The sequence below is a fragment of the Thermothielavioides terrestris genome, chromosome 1 (assembly GCF_000226115.1).
Source record: "Thermothielavioides terrestris NRRL 8126 chromosome 1, complete sequence".
NCBI classification, from domain to species: Eukaryota; Fungi; Ascomycota; class Sordariomycetes; order Sordariales; family Chaetomiaceae; genus Thermothielavioides; species Thermothielavioides terrestris.
Genome location: NC_016457.1, coordinates 2,797,440 through 2,818,163, shown reverse-complemented (window position 1 = coordinate 2,818,163; position 20,724 = coordinate 2,797,440). Strand labels below are relative to the sequence as shown.

The 20,724-nt window shown below is 57.8% G+C and overlaps 8 protein-coding genes across 8 annotated transcripts; 4 read left to right on the top strand and 4 right to left on the bottom strand.

Moving 5' to 3' along the window:
* Nucleotides 1-805: 805 nt before the first annotated feature.
* Nucleotides 806-1,836, bottom strand: THITE_2125528 (uncharacterized protein; the record flags this gene model as incomplete). The annotated part of the gene is made up of 4 exons (XM_003649233.1): nt 806-970; nt 1,007-1,152; nt 1,231-1,286; nt 1,550-1,836. The coding sequence occupies 4 exons, from the start codon at nt 1,834-1,836 to the stop codon at nt 806-808; spliced, it is 654 nt and encodes a 217-aa protein (XP_003649281.1).
* A 598-nt stretch (nt 1,837-2,434) lies between these two features.
* On the top strand, nt 2,435-4,374 carry THITE_2141153 (uncharacterized protein; the record flags this gene model as incomplete). Its single annotated transcript, XM_003649232.1, has 4 exons — nt 2,435-2,752; nt 2,795-3,103; nt 3,184-4,107; nt 4,198-4,374. 4 exons carry the CDS (start codon nt 2,435-2,437, stop codon nt 4,372-4,374), a joined length of 1,728 nt encoding a protein of 575 aa, XP_003649280.1.
* Nucleotides 4,375-7,177: 2,803 nt separating this feature from the next.
* Nucleotides 7,178-7,342, top strand: THITE_40790 (uncharacterized protein; the record flags this gene model as incomplete). Its single annotated transcript, XM_003649231.1, has 1 exon — nt 7,178-7,342. A coding segment is annotated over one exon (165 nt), but the record flags the coding sequence as incomplete, so codon positions are not given.
* Nucleotides 7,343-7,547: 205 nt separating this feature from the next.
* Nucleotides 7,548-8,649, top strand: THITE_154429 (uncharacterized protein; the record flags this gene model as incomplete). Its single annotated transcript, XM_003649230.1, has 2 exons — nt 7,548-7,603; nt 7,692-8,649. The coding sequence occupies 2 exons, from the start codon at nt 7,548-7,550 to the stop codon at nt 8,647-8,649; spliced, it is 1,014 nt and encodes a 337-aa protein (XP_003649278.1).
* A 1,957-nt stretch (nt 8,650-10,606) lies between these two features.
* Nucleotides 10,607-11,624, bottom strand: THITE_41497 (uncharacterized protein; the record flags this gene model as incomplete). The annotated part of the gene is made up of 2 exons (XM_003649229.1): nt 10,607-11,203; nt 11,259-11,624. The coding sequence occupies 2 exons, from the start codon at nt 11,622-11,624 to the stop codon at nt 10,607-10,609; spliced, it is 963 nt and encodes a 320-aa protein (XP_003649277.1).
* A 1,217-nt stretch (nt 11,625-12,841) lies between these two features.
* THITE_2107758 (glycoside hydrolase family 5 protein) lies at nt 12,842-14,613 on the bottom strand. The gene is made up of 2 exons (XM_003649228.1): nt 14,111-14,613; nt 12,842-14,043 (listed from the first exon to the last, which is right to left on the bottom strand). Exons 1-2 carry the CDS (start codon nt 14,460-14,462, stop codon nt 13,214-13,216), a joined length of 1,182 nt encoding a protein of 393 aa, XP_003649276.1. The 5' UTR covers nt 14,463-14,613; the 3' UTR covers nt 12,842-13,213.
* Nucleotides 14,614-16,237: 1,624 nt separating this feature from the next.
* Nucleotides 16,238-17,619, bottom strand: THITE_2107757 (uncharacterized protein). The gene has a single exon (XM_003649227.1). It carries the CDS (start codon nt 17,225-17,227, stop codon nt 16,418-16,420), a length of 810 nt encoding a protein of 269 aa, XP_003649275.1. The 5' UTR covers nt 17,228-17,619; the 3' UTR covers nt 16,238-16,417.
* Nucleotides 17,620-19,086: 1,467 nt separating this feature from the next.
* On the top strand, nt 19,087-20,106 carry THITE_2038768 (uncharacterized protein; the record flags this gene model as incomplete). Its single annotated transcript, XM_003649226.1, has 2 exons — nt 19,087-19,193; nt 19,329-20,106. The coding sequence occupies 2 exons, from the start codon at nt 19,087-19,089 to the stop codon at nt 20,104-20,106; spliced, it is 885 nt and encodes a 294-aa protein (XP_003649274.1).
* Between the last annotated feature and the right edge of the window lie 618 nt (nt 20,107-20,724).

Genomic DNA, 20,724 nt, shown 5'->3' with positions numbered 1-20,724 from the left:
ACAGCACCTCCAGCGCACGCCTCTAGCCCGCGCCGCTCGTATCCCGCAATCCACAGTATTTCTTTCATTGCCTCGCCGCCTCTCCCTCCGCCATTTTTCATCACTATCACCACCATCCAGGTTGTGCTACCGGGGGCGTGGCAATTGCACACTCACTCAGCAAGTTTGAGCACGATGAGTGCACCCTTGCCCTTGTGGCGCACCTTCAAGGCAGCATTGTTGTACGTGCGGCACAGCGAGGCAAGGTGGCGGCGCCGGAGGGTGTTCTCGGCCCGTGTGTGTGATGTGAGCGAACAGGAAGATCTGCCGCTCGAAGGCTAGTGGGTTTGTAGGCTGGCGGGCTGGAGAGCACTGCGGTGTGGTACGGGGTGCGGCGTACGCACCGCCCAAGGACGGCTTTGACAGCGACCCAGAATTATATAGACGCCGCTTATCTCTTTCCTTAACCCCTTCTCTGCTTCACTCGGGTGGGAGTTCAACATGGAGAACTATCGTGCCGAACAAGAACGAGTGGCTGACTGGGCACCTGGGCTCGAACCATCTGGAGAGAGCGCTCTCGCGGTCAGGGCCAGGGGCATGAAAGAGATACCTATACTTGACCTTAGCCGTCCGGAGAATTGCTGCTTCCTCCGAGCTGGGCATATATCATCGACGGCAACGGAACGATAGCGGAGGCTAGACAGTAGACGTCGCTCAGCAGCAACGAGCTGTACGTCACCTTCCGATCCACAAGTGACGGCCATTGGTCCACTCCTCCTTATTGGCCGAGAGGAAAGACTTGCCCAACGAGATGCTTGCCATGATCTCACCACACTGAGCTGGTCAAGGCCAGCAGTGGTGAGGCTGCGGTGGGCGAAGAGGAGCTCAGAGGCGCGGCCAGGAGCATCATCCCGTAGGATTCGCTCAGGTTCTTTGCGTGACAGGGTTCCTTCGTGAGCTGGTGGCGGTCCTGACCGGGGAAGGGGCAAGACTGCCCGCTCAGCGAGGTGAGGGAATAAGTACTTACCCACATCTCACTGATGTTCCCTTCAAAGACCCTGCGCGTCAGAAACTGGGCGGCTCTGGCAATCTGCGTGGTGCGCGTCGTCGTCGTCACTGAGGTTATGAAGTGCTTCAAGTCTTTGACCGTGTCATCCGCATCGGAGAGAACCCCTGGAGTTGAGGGTCATGTCCATCAATTTCAGGGACTCATACGCGAAGGGGTAGGTGATCCTGCCCGGCCCAACATACCAAAGCCGAGCATATTGCGCTGCGCCAGCATAGTCTCCCTCAGTGTTGGCGCGAAGCTTGTCTCTCAACGAGGCCCGGCACTACTCCAACCGTTGCTAGAGCGGTGGCAGCCAGGTAACTTCGAATGTTGCCGTCGGCCAAGCGTACGGCATGCTTCCCTGTTAAGATGCTTTGGCGTCTTGTGTATGCAGGAATCGCCGCAGGTAGGCCTCCGCCTCGTCGTCCCGAATGGAACAGTTCATCAGGTACGCAGCCTTGGAATGAACCGGATGTCGGTGGGCATCCCTGAAAACACGGCCCGGCGAGAAGGCTCACTCACGCGGGATGCCCCATGACAGACTCGTCCGCCTGCCACCACGGCCGGAGACGGTTAATGTCGACGTGGCCGGCGAAGGCCTCCAGGGAGTGGCATAGCGTGCGCGGCATCGCGTATAGTGTCTCGGACGGCATCCTGGCTAGCTTGGCGTCTTGGACAGCCTCCAGGGCATCATCTCGAAGCCCACTTGATCCGTAGATTCGACGTCCCAGCGGTGCATCATCTTTTGCAGCGCCGCTTCGCTTTGGCGCGGTGGCTCTGATACCCAAGGTCGTCATCGAGATGGACATGGCGCTGCTGACGCCCATCGACTGCAGGGGCCCGGATCCCGGAGGATGAATCCCAAGACATGGACTCCCGCCAATCAACCGCAGTGGGCGGCTGCAGTCAACTGCGCATACACTTGCATGCACGGCAGGAGAACCCGGCTGGGCGTGCAAACAAGCCACAGCGTACCACACTGCCGTGCATGGGGGTTGGTCTGGTTGAGCAGACGGAACTCCTCAGAATCCATTAACAATCCGCCAATTGAACTTGAAATGAGATAATCTTGTTGGCTCACTGCGTTATCTAGATTGGGCGGAATGCGCTGCGCTGCTTGATCAGCCGGACGTTGGGGGCCATCAACCACGTCAGTGGGAGCAGGGGGAGGTCAGCAGAGACTGGACGGCCGAGCAACAGAGCAATTCCCCCTCAGCCGGCACTGCTACGGATCCTTATTAACTAGTACCCGTTACATGTATGAAGCACGAACGGCACTTGCCCGTTTCCTTCCCACTGACCCCTAATCAACTGCCTAGGCCCTCAGGACGCGGCGCCGGCAACGGACCAACCTACGGTGTACAGCACTGCCATCACTGCCTTCACTCTATACCTCTATCCCCCGCTATGAACGGCGTCGATAGCGGTGTCAAGGCTCTCGATGGCGGGCCCACGACCGTCACGGCAGCGCTGGAACCGGCACCTGCGGGCGACGACAAGAACAACAAGTCGCCACGGAAGGCCGCCGTCGCGGTCGACATCAGCGAAGACATCGATCCGGCCAACGAGGTGAAGGGCACGAAACTGGTGCTGATCCACGTCGCCATCTGCCTCTGCACTTTCCTCATTGGCCTCGACTTCAACCTCATCGCGACGGCGGTGCCCGCCATCACAGCCCAGTTCAACTCGACGCGAGACATCGGCTGGTACGGCGCCGCCTTCATGGTCGCCATGGCCGCGAGCCAGCCCCTGGCCGGCAAGGTCTAGGTCTACACGCTGTTCCCCAAGAAGCTCGTCTACATGCTGTACCTGTTCGTCTTTGAGCTTGGCAGCCTCGTGTGTGCCACGTCCCCCTCGTCCGCCGCCCTCATCGCCGGCCGCACCGTCGCTGGGCTGGGTGCCTCGGGCTTGTTGGCCGGCGGCTTCACCATCCTCACCACCATCATCCCGCTGCACAAGCGCGCCGTCTGGACCGGCACCATGGGCGCCATTTTCTCCATCGCGAGCATCGTCGGGCCTGTCATAGCCGGCGGGCTGACCCAGAACGTCACCTGGCGGTGGTGCTTCTACATCAATGTCAGTCTGCTCCAACTAATGATTCACCATCGTGTTTGAGTAACTTAGACGGGCTCGTAATCTAATCCTCGGTTGCCTAGTTGCCCATCGGCGGCGCCGCTGCGGCCTTGTTCTTCCTGCTCGTTCATCTGAAGCCCGCCGAAACCGAAAACCAACCCATCACGGCCAAGCTTCGAAGCGTGGACGTCCTCGGCTTGGCCTTGTTCGCCGGCTCCACCACCATGCTCCTGCTCGCACTTCAGTGGGGCGGCGTCTCCTACGCCTGGTCATCCTCAGTGGTCATCGGCCTGCTCGTCGGCTTCGGCGTGGTCTTGCTCCTCTTCCTCATCTGGATCGTCCGGCGGGGGGAGGCCGCGCTGATCCCGCCGCGGCTCTTCACCGTCAACCGCAACCCGGCGCTGCTCTGCGCGGCCGCCTTCTTCGTCAACGGGCCCTTCCAGACCGTCATCTACTGGCTGCCCGTCTGGTTCCAGGGCGTGCTGGGCGCGTCGCCCACCCGCAGCGGCGTCAACTTCTTCCCGACCGTCATCTTCGACGTGCTGGCCGCCTTTGTCGGCTCCGCCATCGTCTCGCAGCTCGGCTGGTGGAATCCGTTCATGCTGCTCGCCGAGGCCTGCGTCTGCCTGTGCGGCGGTCTGCTGACTACCATCTACCCGGACATCTCGGGCGCGCACTGGGTTGGCTACCAGATCCTGGGCGGCGTGGGATACTCGCTAGGGACCAACCTCTCGCACCTCGCCATGCAGTCCTCGCTGCCGCAGGATCTTGTTCCGCTCGGGGCATCGACGCTGCTGACTGTCATCTCGACCAGCTGCTCCATTTTCATGGCCATCGGTCAGGCAGTGTTTCAGCGCCAACTCCAGGCCAACCTCGCGGGAGTGGTCTCTGAGCAAGTGGTCGACAACATCATCAACTCGGGCGTGACGAGTCTAGGCTCGCTCGTGCCGGCAGCGGAGCTGCCGGCCGTCATTCGGCAGTACAGCCTGTCTGTCACGCAGGTCTTCGTAAGTCGGGATTCTGTGGCTCGTTTCCTGAACTCCGGCTCGCGCGCCAAGAGAAAACAAGAACAAAAGACTAATGAATGGGCAAAATAGTACATCCCTGCCGTAACGCCAGTAATTTCTTTTCTGCTGCTCCTCGGATGCAAATGGATCTCCACCAAGAGCAAGAAGAGCCCGGCAGCGGCGGCCACCACAACCGACACTAAAGCCGACTCGGACGACGCTGAGAAGGGCGTGGGTACGCCAGATATAGAATCCGAGGCGAACTAGGGGCGTGATTTTCTCTCTCGGCCCTTGGAACACAGACGGCTACCCATACTACGTATTTGCGCTTGTCGGCGCCGGCGTTCTCATACTGGGATCGGGGTATTGGTTGCTGTAGACCACAGCGGGTCGTGGGGAATGGATACGCTCTGCTCCTAGAGACAGCCTTGGTGGAAGAAGGTGACCATACCCCCAGGAGAACGCTACACAGTAAGGCTGGAGCGGATAATGGGCTGGATGGGCCGTTGCTCAGGGCCGGGCAGACTCACCAGTACGGCACAACAGCAGCAGTCCTTGTTCCCAAATGATTAACTGACAAGGAGGAAGACTCTCCTGTGCACTTGAGACTTGTTTCACGATGTATTTCACTTTCTAATTCTCCAAAACAGTGATAGAAGCTGTTCAACGTTCTTCAGGGTGTTGCAAGAGAAGCCAGAACCAGGTATTAATGTCAACTTCACATGACTCAACGCCCCCTTCCCGGTTTGACACTGCGCATGTCCAACACCATGGCCAACTCACAGCTGAAACCCTATTGTTGTGCGTAGTGAAATAAGCTCTTGTCTATTGTCTCCATTTCTATTCTTCATGAGTCTTTAAATATTCACTGACGCGTCGCTCAAGTTCACATCCTCAACACAACATCATCCCCCTGACGACAATCGGCACCACAGAGCCAACTTCTTTGCGAAGAAGAACCGCCTCAAAACCGACGTCAACACTTCCGGCCCCCTTTCCCCTTTTTCGTCAAAAACAACAACAAAAAAAAATCATAAGCCGCCAAAATGGGCCAAGACACCTCCAAGTCGGCCGCCAAAACGGGCGACAAGTTGAAGGACGACCAGGCCGGCGCTGGCGCTGGCGGAACGCCGGAGACGGGTGAGGACCATTGCCGGTGCCCCCAAAGCAACTGGTATGCCATTTTTTTTTCCCACAGTTTAGTCTACGTCTTTATGCTTGCCGGCAAAGCGCTGGTTGCCTTCGCGTCGAGCCAGGGGGGTGCGCGCCGTCCTTTAGCGTGCAGGGAAAACAGTCCTTGGGATTAGGCCGAGAGAGACCAGGCCTTCCTGATTGAGGCAGAGGCGATGGCCCGGGTTGGTCACCGTGATGCTCTTCGCCGAGTGGCGTAATGCCGAGCTCGCTCACCGCTCCCCTGAGCGCTGGCCCTCGTGGCGAGGGCCGCCGTGACGGGGAGCGGGAAGGCAGCCGCTTGGCTGGCAGGTCAAGAAGCAAGAAGAAAAATCCAGATTCTAGCTTTGGCCAGGCCCTTCCATGCTCGGGGTCCTCGAGGGTGGGCCGGAACTAGGAGGGTCTGGGAGAAGGCAACGGCGACATATCTGAGCCTGGCGGAATGTGCCCTCTTCACAGAGCCCGAAATCAAACATCAATGAGCCCTCGGAGTTGCAAAAGCTCCCCCAGCTGCCCGCTGGCCTGCTGCCCGCCGCTGCCCTTTACAACTTACTTACATCTCTCTGACTCTGCCGGGCATTCTGCTCTTTGTTTCCGCCGAACTACCACCTGCACCCCATCGCACGCCATAAAACATTTACCGTTCGCAACAACATCCAGCTCACAAACTGACGTGTTTACCTTAATTTTACAGCACCTGCCCTGCTCCCCGCACCGACACGGCCACAAAGGAGGACGGACGCCCCGAGAGGGAGGCGGGAAGAGAGGGAGCGTCTGATGGGAAGAAGCCCAAGACGGCGGAGGAGACGCTCGATTTTTTGCGGCGGTTTTGGGACAATTCTTGACTGGACGTGAGGCTTTTTTTTTTTTTTTGGGGGGGGGGGGGGGGGGGGTGGCGGGACAGGTTTGAAATTCTTTGGTTTGCTTCAAGTTTTCAAGTTTCATAGCCGGCATTGAGAGTGTTGAAAACCACTTCCGCCGTGGTGAGTGTGCCTGCGAAAAGCCAGTGTAGCGAGTTGGCTGCGGAGGATGAGCCAAGCAACCGCGATCTGGTCACGTTTCTCTCCGACACCTCTCTAACATTGGGAGGTATGCGAGACATTTTGAACGCGCGTCGGGGATGGGCGTTTGGTTATTTTGAATTTGCATTCATCTTTCATTAACGACATGCCAACGTCGCTGTGGCTATAATGAATGACTGTTGTGCCAGGTGCCTGAAAAGGTGCCTTCCTCTTTGCGAGAATGTTATGGTTCGCGGAATGTAAGCTGATTGACTCAAGAGAATTGAAGTCCACATATTAGCCATTGTAGACCAAGTTGCCCACTAACTTGGGGCCATGAGACGTGATGGGTCGCCAAAATCTGTGCTTCAGATCTTCCTTTGTTCCCATGTAGTTATTTGTGAGGAGAGAGTATGGGTGCTTGCCAGTCCCAAAGCAGTGGAGTTGTGCTTGGTCGCTCGCACAAGTTGATGGCCGGAGGAGCACCAGAGCGAAAGCACACCCGAGATAGTCGCTAGGTTGGCTGCTATAAGTGAGCAGTATCCGTTTACCTATTCTGGCCAAATTCGGCTAACTGAAGAACACGGTCAGATACACCCCAGAGTCAGGTACCTTAGTTAGCTCATCTCCGCTGGGCTGATTTAAGGCCAGCGCTGGGCTGGTTCGGGCAGCAAGCAACCGCCCCACCACCCACCAACCACACCTCAGTCAATTCCAGCCAATCTGCCGCTGTTCTTCAGAGCGGTGTAACGGTGGCGCTAGCTGGTCGGTGAGTCGGGATATAATAATAACCTTATGCCGGGCAACGGACGCCGGGCAGGCAGAAAGGCAGCCGGAACTACCTAGGTAGCACAGCCCAACATGGCATGACATGAAGTTGAGAAAAAGGTGTGCGGGGGAGGAAAAAGAGGATGAAAACATACAGCACAGGGGATTCCCCAGTCGTCACCGACCTGAGTACTAATCCTGCGATCAGCAGCTTATCTAGGGGAGAGCGGACGGGATCCCGAGCTTTCTGCTGTCTATGGCCGTATGTGGCAGCCTTACTCGTTGACCTGGATTAAGTTGGCTCGATGAACGGGGCGTACATTCATAACGGTGGCGCTTCGAGCGACTCTCTCCCCCCCCCCCCCCCCCCCGGCCACCCGACGTCCCATTCAACACGAACAACCTGGGAGGTAGTTATCCGTCGCACCATCATAACCGCCCTGACCGCAGCATCCTGCATTGTCTGTGACGCTTTTTCTTCACCAAGCCATGGCAGCCACAATGGAGACCGGGCTGCCCTGCCCCGACTGGCTCATCTCGAACACTTCCAACGTACAGTAAGGCTCCAATGCCCTGTGCTAATTATCGCCACCTAGTAATCAAGTCTGATGAATATGGCTAACCGCGACTGGCCATCTTCATTAGCGTGGCACGCGACCGTGTTTGGTTTTCCACCTACACGCCGTTCGCTACCTATATAGGCGAAGCTTACGGGGCGTCTCGGCTTGACGTGGTCGGGATTGGCGATGTCGAAATCCCGGTCAAGCTGTATCCGAAACGCTCCGGTCCCCGTTCCCACGGCATTCTCCGGCTCCGCAACGTCCTGCACGCCCCTACCGCCTTTTGCAACATCGTCGGTAGTACGAGCACTGGCGACTACGCCGGCATGCAGTTAGGCGGCATGGGAAAAAATTTCAGGGACGGGCAGCTTATGGATGCTGAGGGGCGGCGGATCGCCTACATCCACGCACCGGGGCCGGTCTGGGTGCTTAAACTCAGCGGGCCGCCTGTCGGCCCAGTGGTCGGCGAGTCGGTTTTCAAGCAAGACGAGGGATACATGATCAACGCGATCTGGCCCGATTCGGAGCGCTCTAGATGGGCCGCAGCCAGCGGAACGCAGCCGACTACTGGAAGCAACCAACAGGGAGCAAGTGGCGGTAACGGCAACCGGGAGGCCCAATCCTCTCGCCCGCCGCCCTACACAAGAGACGAAAGAGATTGGTTGAAGAAGAATTGGGGCGGCGAAATCAGGTTCCTCCGCTGCTGGGGCTTCAACATCCATGACGAAAAAGACCGAGACGAGGGCAGGCAGATGGTGCGGGCCATAATACGAAATGAGCGGGACGACAAGGAGGAAGACGAAGCCGACGCGGACGACGGGCTAGTCGATGATATCGAGCGATCCTTCCAAGGCCACTTTGCGGATTGCAACTTCACCGAGGAGGAATTGGACTTCATTGAGCGCGGATGGGGCAACTCGGAAATGTTTATGCTCACCTACGGTCTCAAGTTATACAACGACAACGATTGTGAAGAAGCGAAGGCGATCGTCAGAGCCCTGATGTCGGACCCCGAGCCAATGGGCGAGGAAGATGACGAATGAGCCATCTCAAGAACAAGACCCGGGTTCACGGCTAAAGCAAAACATTGTACCTCCGAGGGTATCTAAAACTTTCGATGCAGGTGAAACGAACGAGATACTCATGAACCGATCCTTGCTGTCCACAGCCCAGCCCTGCAAGATGACAGCAAAATTTCAATCCCTTTTGATTCGCCTTTTCAACCGTCCAAATCCCCGTCGTAGAGTCGTCTAATAGCATGGATGAGAAGGACCGGGAACGCGGGCCCAAACGCTGCACTGCGTGGATCATGTCTCCCTCCCCCGCCCCTTCTCCCGCCCATTCACCACTTGTCTTCCACCAGGTCTCCCAAACCCCACAGGTGAATCTGGGTATAATGCGATGTCCAAGCCTTGTTGTTCCGAGAACACCGATAAACCGCCACCCAACCCGGAGCAGCGGTGTTTCAGGGTTGTACATCGTCGGACCACACCCGGCCGCAGGCAAGTCCGGGGAGGACGAGGACTCATGCTGCCTGGGCAGATGCTTAGGGCCGCAATTTGACTTTAGGCCGTCGCAGACGAGAGTTGGTGAGACCCATGGCCTGAACCCGCGGGAGCATCCGACCTGAGCCAGTAATTATCTGGCTTACGATCCCAAAATACCACGGCTGCGTGCCCACGCCCAACCCCTTCCCGTCCGCCCCCCAGCCTCACAGATCGATCGGCATCCGCGTCTTGGCGATGGTGGTCCACGAGCGCCGCCTGCTCTTGACCAGCGGCAGGGTGCGCTGGATGATGCGGATGACAGAGCGCGAGAGGCTGCGTTTCAGGGCCATCGTCCTGGCCGTCGTCGCGGTCTTGCGGAGTGTTGCTGGGGACACGGACATGTGTGTGTGTGAAGCTGCAGAGACGGGGGAGAGCAGCAGGCCGTCGTCCTGAGGGAGGATCGCAAACTTGAAAAATCGCCCAGCGATCGGCACGTTCCGCGACCGGGAGAGAAGGGTGCAGAGAGAAAGAAAAACAAGGAAAAGAAAACAAAAAAGTTAAAGCAACGCGGAAAACGGCAGTCCCTGCCTGCTGACACCACGACGCCCCTGAACTGAACTGAATCGAGCAAACGAAACGGGATGAAAATGCTGGTATCCTCTCCTCAAAAGATCGACGGCCACCGGCCCCGGCCACGCGGAAAGGCAGCGGGATTTATAAACTCGGCCATGCTCAAGGGATTCTGCAAGACCTTTGGAGGCCTGTTGGGTCTTGGATGAAGGATGAATGAAGCCTTGGCTCGCAGCGTGCCCGACCCTCGGACTAGGCCGACTGGTAGGCAAATACCTAAAATAGGGCTCTGTGGAGGCGGCGCTCGCTGTTTCGCTGAGGGTTGGGAGCGCTGTGCCGTTGAGGCTGCGTCGTTGCGAAGATGTGCTGTGCCGCACCCGCATCCTCAATTCCCGAGACATTCCGTGCAGGTTGGAGTTTGTCGGAGCGATGAAACGGGTGGATGGTGAGACGGTGTGGCATGGAACTCTTGGCTTTCATTTGGGCTGCGTTAAAAGAATTACCTTGCTTCACTTCTAACACGGTAGCAGACAGTCTGTTTTGGTTCTTGAATTTTCGCAGTCAGGGGGGTGTTCCTTGTCTTCTAGCATGTGAAAGCTGCAGCTTCCTTCTGGCGTAGGCATAACCACCTCGATTTGCCTTTTCGATGACTAGCAAGCAGATCCGATGTAACTCCAACCACCTAAGTCTGCTGTGGGAAGAGATAAACATAGGAGAGTTCTGGGTGCGTGTGGAGGACAGCGCTGAACGGTTGTGTCGCTGGCCTCTCGCACAACCCATTCAGACCAACCAACCAAAGCCAGAATCTATCTGTACGGAGTACATGGCAGACTTAGGGTGAATACTTAGTAATTTTGTTTTTGTTTATTTTCTATGGACCGTGGACGGCCACGCCCATGTCGGCCGCCCAGGCCGGGTATCATTCCGATGCACCGTCTGTATTTCACAATTCATCATTAGAATTAAAACCTGACATGTACGAGTCGCCCGGCCCGCCGGTCCCCGAGTATCCCCTCATCGTCCGGCAGTCGAGATAGTTGTTCTCGATGAACGGCGTCGCCACCTGCACGCCATAGACGTCTGCCCACTCCTTCACGCCGCCCTGGAACGGGAAGGCGCGCGCCCTGACCCTGCCGCGCACCGGCACTGGCGCGTGGGCGCCGACTGACATGCTCGTGTTGAACAGCCGGATCATGTTGTCGCACGATGTTGCGTTTGCAAAGGTCGGCTGGTTCGTAATGTTCCTGAACAGCTCCAGTGAGTACGGGCTGAGGGTGGGATGCTGGAGGCGCGTCATCTCCAGCTCCACGAACTCGGCGGATGTAAGGCTGGAGCCCTTGAAGTACGTTGCCCCGTTGGCTAATTGCCGGTACGCATTACATGCCGGCTCGTACTCGGCCGGCGAGACGAGGGTACCGTACGCTCGTGATCCGTCCAGCGCGATATCGTTGGTCGCGCTGATGAGCTGCGCTGGAGCCCAGCGGAACGAGGAGTAGCCGTCGCCGGTGAGGTCCAAGAACGGAAACTCGAATCCAACACGCTACGCCCGGTCAGCAAAACTAGGGGTGCAGACCGGGTCCGACAGAGACACGGACCGAGAAGTCATCCATGGTGATGCCGTAGGCCCGAAACTGGACGTCATGGTCATGGGCTGCCTGCACCATAACGGGATACATCCCTTCGGGGAAGTTGGGAATCAGGGTACGGTAAGCTCGCTCGAGGATGCCGTACTGGGGTGGGATCAGCCGGCGAGCGGTGGCTAGCGGGATCGGAATGATGGCCAGCGTCGCATTGAGAACACCGGTGGCGTTGTTCGGAAACAGCTCGGCCAGTGGGTTGGGATGGTCGTGAGTTGCACAGGCACCCTGCGTCGCGGCCGACTCGCTGTTGTTCAGGAGAAAGGAGAACAACACAACGAGGACGACGGCCGAGATGTGGAGGAGCGAGAGTCTCAGAGCCATTGTCGACCACCGCTTCGGACTCGAGAAAAGCCGGCGGGGTCCCAACTCTCGAAGGTGCGAGGCAATATGGGGAGGAAAGCGCGGCATGCTGAGCGGCATGTCGGGCGGCGAGGGGAGTTCAGGGGATGACAGCGGACTCGAGTGAATCCGCCAGCCACCCACACCAAGCTCAATTGGTCAGAAAGAAACGGTGAAATGGGGCAAACATAACGGAAGAAAAAGAGATAGAGTGGAAGGAAGGAACCGAGACAAAGGAAAAGCGAGTGCGGCCCGAGCTGAAGTGACAGCCCTTTTAGACCGGAGCTACCTTTCGGCAGGTAGGGAAAGGGGGAGGCGAAGGAGCAACCGGACGTGACGGAGAGCGTCCGGGATGTGTAACATCGTCGGCATTCAGACGAGCGGGGCGGATCGAGGTCTGCAAAACGGCACTGAGGCTTGCCGGCGCAGCCAGCGACCCGTCGCTTGTTTCGGATGCGAGACCGGTTCGCAAAGTTTTCTGCTTTCTGACGCTGCTGGCCCAAGCTCTTCGGGGGCGATGGTTGCGGCAACGGACTCTTGGCAGAGCCCTTCCTGGCGACGGCCCGCCGTCGGAACAGGCCCTTCCATACGACCTTGCCGCGCTCCCGGGTCCCGCTGCACTGTCTGGCAGGTGATCCGCGAGACCGGGTCGGCAGGCAACCCACTCTTGCCTCCTGTGATAGAGGCGCGGAAGCCAACTTGCCGGCAGGTCTGGCAAGCTGATCATCTGGCGCGCGTGCGGCTCCTGCCCAATTGCGAGGAAGAGATAGAAGCCTCGGCCACCCAGCCGGGCCTGTTTCATCCGGATGCAGAGGTTTCCGGGACGCCAGGCTTGTTGCCAGCCAATCGGCGGCCCACCCGCTCCGGATGGCATGCACCGGAGAAAGACAGCATCCACGAACCTGCACTTCACAACGGCATTCCATCCGTTTGTGTTTGGTTTTCGGTCATTTCGTTTCCGGCCTGCGGTTTTCCACCCTCTATTGACCTTGGGAAGCCAAAGGGTTGTTTCCGTTGCAGCACCGTGGAAAAAAAATAGCGGTGGATTTTGGAGGAAGCGTCCTGCCAGAATTCCAGGTTCCAGGCCCGTTCTGGCACGCGACCCCTCCCCCTGAGGCAGGCGGTGTAACAGGGCACATTGGTTGCCAAACTGCCAACAGGCTCAAGCCAGCGAACGTTACTTCCCTTTCCGCGAACCCCCAACAACAACCACATCTATTCACAACCTATCCACGGCGACTGCGCCCTCACCTGGATTTTTGTGCATACTACATTCCAGTTCCACATCGAAAACTAGGAGGAACTTGCGTTACTGCCCCGCGGTACCGTCGATCTGTTCCAGAAGGTGTGAGGGACATGTTTCAGAATCGCCACTGAACGACAAGCCTCCCAGGCCCTGATCTTGGCGACCGCGACTCCTGGACTTGACTCGCATTTTCTGGTACGGTATAGTTACCAACCCTAACCCTGAGTCTCCAGGCTCCGGCAGAGCGAATAGGGGGTTGTCGGAGAGACGAGCTTGTCTTTTTTCTTATAGTTATCTCTACACCCAGGGCCCACTCTCTTGCAGCCTAGTGCTTCTGCGGCTTCTCCTCCAACCTGCCGCCCTTGACGCTCGCCATGCCGCGCCACTGCAGCTTCGCCGGGACCTTCTTCTGGATGACGGGCAGCCAGACGGTGTCGTACAGGCTCGGCCCGCCGTCCGCCGCCTTGCTGCCCGGCTCCAGGCTCCCCCACTGCTTCGAGTCGGTGCAGCACGGGCTGTTCGAGCCCCAGAACGGGCCCGCCGCCCACGCCGTCCACCCGATGTACTCGTCGTTCTGCGCCATGTAGTCCAGGATGCCGTTCAGCATGGTCGTGCACGACGTCGTGTTGGACCCGCCGAACTCGGTGATGAACGCCTTCAGCTTGTGCTCCCGCAGCCACGCCGTCACGTTCGCCAGGTTCGTCGCCGGGTCCTGCTGGCACGCCGCGTGCGAGCCGCTGAAGTCCACGTCCAGGTACTCGTGGATGTCGATGGCCAGGTTCCCCGCCGGGTCGACCAGCTTCTGGAGCCAGTTGCTGCTGGCCTCGGCGCCGCCCTGCGTCCACGAGTGCCCGCCCGTCCACGAGTTGCCCGGCGCGATGATCAGGTTCTTGGCCCCCGCCTTGCGGATCCCGTCGATCGCCGCCTGCAGGTTCGCCACCAGCAGCGCGCTCGGCATGTCGTGCGGCTCGTTCATCAGCCCGAAGATGACCTTCTCGTTGTCGGCGAACCGCCGCGCCAGCTCGCCCCAGAATTCGCCGAACTGGGCCGTCGTCGCCGCCGTCGGGTCCGACGAGTTGCCGATCACGCTCCCACTCATGGGCTGCGATGAGGGGTCATTGTAGCGCATGTAGTTGTGCGGGTCGAGGATAGCGTCTGAGGACGGCGGTTAGCTGACCGCGCAACCGGAAGACGAGCGGATGGAACTGAGTGAGGCACGCACAAGCACCCTTGGTCTTGGTGATGTAGTTGATGGCCTGCTTGTAGTAGTCGAAATGGGTTTCGTTGAACTTGGCGCCGAGGCCGTACGACGGGGGGCACATGCGCTCGAGCAGGAAAGCCACGCGGTGGAGGTTGACCTTGTTCTGATCCGTCATGGTGTCGACGCCGGCCGTGCTGATGAATTGGTAGTCGACCCCGAACCGTCCGGGCAGCCCGGTTCCCTTGGTAGAAGTGGCGCTCCATACACCGAACTCACCGCCTGACTGGGCGACTCCGGCGTAGTAGATGGTTGCCGATGCTACCGGGAGCAGCGCGGCGGCACACACGGCCGCATTCGATGCTGGCAACTTCATTTTGACCGAGACGAATCAAAGGGGGTACGCTCTACTGCTTGGAGCGACGCAGCGAGACACCACCACCCGAAGGTCGTTTACAGGGAGCATTAGTTTAGCTTTATAACCTTACTCGAGATGTTCGCTGTGTTATGAGGTAGCATCCTCTCCCGCTGCAACGGCGCGGTTGCGGATTCTCGGCGCGACGGAACCTGTTACCCGCGCAACGCCCAGTGGTAAAAAGACACAACTCCCTCGTTTGACTGGTTATTGAGTCGTTGTCCCTTGTAGCGGAAATTGAGGACCACGCGTGGCGCTCGGACGTGTTAACAATTCACAGAGGTAAATTCTGGATTTCGAGTTAGAGCGGACATGGAAGAGGAATCATGCGCTCGGTGAAATTGGGACCGGGGCGGCGCGAGAACGGAGGGACGACCTCCGCTGACCCGGTCTTTTTGTTTGCCAGCGCCTTTTCCGTCCCGCTGGGTCCATAAGCTGGCCAATGCTTGGTATGGTGTGGGTGGAAAATTCCGGTTCACTTGCCGAAACTACTTAGTTTACGCACTCTTGCTCCTCTGCGCAGTACAGTAAGATGTTCTGCGGATGAGAGACCTTGATGTCCTCCAGGGGCTGACGAGCTCAGGGGCTTTATACAACCCTAACCCTATTCATATTGTCTTCTCAACTCAAATACGGATATTTACCTAGGTCCGCAAAGACACAAACCTTGGACTGTGGAAGTAGCTGATGCAGCACAATTAGGCGAGAATGGAATTGTTATGGGATGCATTGGTTTGGCAGTGCATCGCAATCATCATGTTGCGGACCTGTCCCGCTAGTGCATTATGATGGCATCTCGGGAAAGACAATCTCTAGCTGATAGCGCCACCGTTCTGGTCAAAGTGAAAGTTGTGGCTATTAATTCTGCCTACTGATATAGGTGCCGAGAACTTGGCAAGTTTTCAGGCCGGCTCAAGGGAGCTAAAACTGCATCAGCTACACATTCTAGAAGCTCTCGAAACAGTCCACGCTCAACTCTTATCATTCCGTTAACAAAAGCAGCAACGTTGGTCATTGCGCTAGACAATTCAAGAGCTTTCGACAAAGTAAACCGGCGCGTATGCAGTGGACTAGGCAAAGCCTGAAGCTCGCCGCTAGTAAATACAGCATCGAATCGGTTGCTATAGGCCTTTGGGACTTTCTGTCTGAATGGGAGAACCCCGGGGGTTTCTGGGGTCCTACTGCGATGGTATGCGGGGAGGGAGCAGGAGGCGGAGGGATATTGGGTTGGCTGATGGATTCGGAAAGATAGCGAATGTGCGGCTTGGCTAGCAGGTCTTCAGTCAATTCAAGTTGTGTTCGCAGGATTACTCATTGGAATTTTTCCTGGATTAATGGTAATTAGATGTTTTTCACTCGGCCTGCATAGGGTCGGTTGTCCTGTGCAATACTTTTCCTGTGCAATAATTAGACTGAGGGACGGGCATGGCACGGTTCCAGGGCACAGGGGCGTAGGAATGATCATATATTGATGACCGGGCCGCCAAGGTCGTTTATGATCTTGAGGTCAGCGCGCATGACGGGCGGAAGGGAAGTATCTACCGACCGACGATATGGGTTGGATCTGAAGACAAAGCTTGTGCGAAATCCTGAACGGGAGTGTGATGGACTTTGTGGTCCTAGACCAATAAGTCGTTGTCGGGGCATTGGCGAGACACACTCAGGAGCCAACATGCCGGGAACGCTTGTACCTGGGGAGCTTCTGCCGGCGGTAGGCTGGTGGTCGGCCGTCAAGTCGCATCGCAATACTGTGTATTGGACCTAACGCAAAGCACTTCCTAAAGCATCACCGTTTCCAGCCTCGCTTGGATCGATGTACCTGAGTAATTACTTCATTAAATCCACCCATGAAGGGCCATGATGCTAAGGCGAAAAGGAAAAGAAATTACATGATTACAGACTGACAACCCCGCAGATCAAAGAAGGAAATATACCAGCGGTAAGGCCGCTATGAACCATGCCGCTCTGTCCACCCGGACCTGCACTGCGCCGGAAGGACAGTGATGCTCTTCCCTGCAGGTGAGGTTTGTTGTGATGCTGGAGGCAGCCGCTACGTCGAACTTGACACGGCAAGGCTGAGGGGCAGGCGGAGGCGTTGGGGGGACGACCGCGCATTGGTTTCGAGGAGGGCCGGTGCCATCCCAAGGGAGCGAAAGTTTGGGGAACTGGGGTAATATGCCCGTGACGTTGAAAGCGATGCCCGTGGTCTCGTTGCAGGTGTTTTCGATCGTGGCAGCGTCCGCGACGAGGTCAGGCTCTTTGCCGCCGTTTTTGGTCGTAAAGAAGACACTGGTAGTCTGAAACTGGCCCTTTGGCTGGTCAAGCGTGGTGTCCTCGGAGCAGTTCAGGGTCGAAAGCGACCAATCCAACCGCCAGTCGCCTTCGGTGTTGTTGAACAGGTGGGTGGACCAATACCAGTAGAAGGGGTCGTCGTAGGAGAAAACGATCTCCCCGTTGATGTACTCGCTGGTCTCGCCAATTGAATGGTTGGTGCCGAGCTGTGTGATTCGCACAAAGATGCCTGGCCACAGCGACGCAGCCACTCGAGGATTTTGAAACGCGAACACGATGGGCATGACCGGAGCAGGCGTGTATATGTCCTTGCGCGGGAAGATCAAGTCCACTTCGACTGTCGCCGGGAGCGCGACCTGCGCCCTGCACCAGAGCGGCAGGGCTAGAAGGCTCCAGCCCAGGCACAGGAGCCGGCGGCAGCGGCGTGCATGCATGTTAGGCCAGAGGGTTGGAGCCCGAAGACGAGGAATGGAAACCGGTAGGAGAAAAGAGGCTGTGGTCATTAATTACAGAAAGCGATGAGGGAACATGGGAGGCCTTCAGCTCTGCAGCGCCGAAAAAAAAATTGCTCTGTTTGGAAATGTGACCGGAGTCTGGCCAGTGGTGCGCCGTCGAGGCTACCTACTCATGCAACCCCCTAATAAGACGGCTTCGGTAAGGCGGTGGTTACTCGTGCACTACGGCCAACGAATCGCTTATCCTAGGCGGGTTGATGAACAGGGGTCCATGGCACGGCATGCCGAGCTCGCGTAATGCGTGCCTAGGGAGTTCACGGTGTACTGGACAGGTACCTTGGGTAACTTGTTGAGTGACTTTACAGGCCGCAGAGCAGTGCCTCGAACCAATTCGCTTTCGGACGGGGCGATTCAGCCTGAACACACTTTTGGGCGGCCTGGAATAAGACTAGGGTAATTCTTGTCCATCCGTTGATGCATTCGTTTAGGCGCAGGGCGTGGGAAACGGAGAGATGTCGGGTACAGCAGAGAGCTGTGAGGTCGAAGGAAGATATCACTAGATAGAACTTGTTGCAGTCAGCCACGACACCGGGCTGGGTGGGCTGGTACGGCGATGACGAGATCGTGGTCGTCGTGGTCGTCGTCGTGCTCTACGCTTCGCGAATGGTGGATGAGGTGAGGGTGGTTGGGGTGGAATGAATGACGGTAGAAACCGATGCGTGACACATTGCCCTGGACAACAGGCTCCCGAGGTCTTGTGCGAGGCCTCAGGGTTGTGTTGGAACCGCTGCACAGGATCGGCTAGGTTGAAGATCTCACGATGTAGGCGCTCAACACAAGATGCGTCCAATCGTGGTGGTGAAGATGTTGCATTGAGTAAGACTGCAGAAGAGAGGGCGCAGGTTGGGTGCCAGGCGCGGTGATGGTCCGAGAAACATCATGATCGGGAACATCGTCGACTCTGTCACTCTGTGGTTGCTGACGAGTTCGTGATGCTACCGCCTCGAAGACACGGTGGTCCGCGACGACCAACAAGCCGCTGTGGACCCTGCTCTGCCAACAAACCGCCGCGGCTGGCTGGATAAGGAGAACTTCAGTCACCCAAGCTGTTGACTCAGACGTGCACTGCTATTGGCGCCAGGCGCACATGTGGTTGATTTGGTGCGATTGATTGGCCAGAAAAACTCAATGCCAAGAACAACAGAGCCAACAGAAATGGTTGTGTTGAAGAGACATTTCTGCAAAGATCCAATAAATACTCCGTATTGGCGTATTTGCTGAGATTGAGCATGCACGAGGCCTCCAACAGGCCCTATGCAGGAAAGGACGAAGACGACTGTGGTTTGTATGTATGTATCCGTACCTTGCATACATCCCTGCATTAAGCCGGCCTGATGCCGCGGGCTGTGCCGCACCGCGGCCGCGGCCGAGCCCGCATGTAACCTTTGGGCTAGCACAGCACTTGGCCCAGCTTAGTGTAGCTTCTCTCTCGGTGGTGCTGGTCCGGGAGCCCGAGGCGGAACACTTGCAGGGACGAGGATACCCTTTCCCAGGGCCTCCCACATAATTCATGCGTGGGCACCAACAACGTTACACGGCATTCAGCTGGCCGACTCGTCCTTTGGGTCTCAGCGGTGATACGATGGGATACGCGTAGCAGGAGGCCGGCCGAGGATCCGGAAGGAGACAATTCTCCAGCGCAACTGGTGCAGTCCCCCATGGCAAATTGGGATGTTGTCTGACTGGAGCCACAGCCAACTTCCCTGGTACATATCACACAAGGGGTTTGGAGCCCGCTTCGCGGGCTCGTGGGTTTTTTGTCTGCATTTTTACATCACATGACTCGCTTTCTGTTACTACTGGCTACCTGCATTACCTGCGTACTGCCTGGCCCACAGCTTGCCTCCCAGCCTACGGCTCCCACAGTTGCCTACCTACCTACGTTGTGCCTGCGTTATACCCCCGGTGCCCACGTTGTGCCCCCGGTGCCCACAGTATGCCCTGGGTGCCTGCGTTATACCCCCGGTGCCCGCGTTGTGGCCCTGGTGCCCACGGCATGCCCCCGGTGCCTGTGTTCTAGCCCCGGTGCCCACGGTATGCCCCCGGTGCCTGTGTTGTGCCCCCGGTGCCCACAGTATACCCCGGGTGCCTGCGTTGTACCCCCGGTGCCCGCGTTGTACCCCCGGTGCCCGCGTTGTGGCCCTGGTGCCCGCGTTCTACCCCCGGTGCCTATGTTGTGGCCCTGGGGCCCACGTTCTAACCCCGGTGCCCGCGGTATGCCCCCGGTGCCCGCGTTGTGGCCGTGGTGCCCGCGTTGTGGCCCCGGTGCCCACGGTATGCCCCCGGTGCCCACGTTGTGGCCCTGGTGCCCACCGTTGTGGCCCTGGTGCCCGCGTTATGGCCGTGGTGCCCGCGTTCTACCCCCGGTGCCCGTGTTCTACCCCCGGTGCCCGCGGTATGCCCCTGGTGCCTACGTTCTACCCCCGGTGCCCACGGTATGCCCCCGGTGCCCACGGTATGCCCCCGGTGCCCGCGTTGTGCCCCCGGTGCCCACGGTATGCCCCCGGTGCCCGCGTTGTGGCCGTGGTACCCGCGTTGTGGCCCTGGTGCCCACGTTGTGCCCCTGGTGCCGCCCGCGGTATGCCCTGCGTACGGCTCCCCCAGTTGCCCACCTGGCCGCGGCTCCCCCAGATGCCTACCTGCCTACGGCTGGCCCAGTTGCCCAGGCTCCTGCGTATAGCTCCCCCGGTTCCACGGTGCAGGCGCGTAGCCCACGATGTAGGCGCGTAGAGAAAAGGAGGAAAAAGGAAAACAAAACAACGGGGAAAGGAAATAACGATTTAGCCGTAAGCCAATAGAAGGGGAAGGAAAAATCACTAACAGCTCTATACCCTGCATCTGTTATTTGTTAACGGTTAAAAAGGTAGATTAATGGTCAAAAAGGTGGATTGTAATAACAATTAGTTAAGGAAGACCCCTGTTTTGCAGCAAAAAGAAGGATCGTACTAACCGCCCAGTTGTATAGTATATATATTAGAAGCGTCGTGTTGTCCAAAGTCCCAACATGTCACGGTACCTACCTCCGTGCAGCATCGAACGGATCGAGTCAATTAACCCTTCGCTCCATATTCCTAACGCGGTAATGACAGTGGGCAGCCAAGCACACATTTGCCATGTTTGCCTAGGTACGCGCAGAGGACGCGGATCACATCTGCTGTCGACTTAGAGGCCGGGAGATTAGTGGTCGAGTCCAACAGAGCGATGCAACGAATCTGGGATACCTGAGGCCAGGGATTTTGATTTCTTGTGGTTCGTACGGAATGTTCGCCGGGCCGAGTGGCGATTTTAAGGGTCCTTCTTTTGTTGCATTGGGAGGTCATGGGCCGTCAGGTAACCTTCTTGGTAGAGCCACCAACAACTCTGACCTACAGTAGGACGGGGAGGGGGGAGGGGGGAGGGGGGGTGACATTTGACTT

What these genes read in the sequence shown, in the direction of transcription:
- THITE_2107758 (XM_003649228.1), bottom strand. Translation starts at nt 14,462, where the DNA reads ATGAAGTTGCCAGCATCGAATGCGGCCGTGTGTGCCGCCGCGCTGCTC. An exon ending in CACCAAGACCAAGGGTGCTT is followed by an intron (nt 14,044 to 14,110) that starts GTGCGTGCCTCA and finishes CGCCGTCCTCAG; the next exon opens with ACGCTATCCTCGACCCGCAC.
- THITE_2107757 (XM_003649227.1), bottom strand. Translation starts at nt 17,227, where the DNA reads ATGCATGCACGCCGCTGCCGCCGGCTCCTGTGCCTGGGCTGGAGCCTT.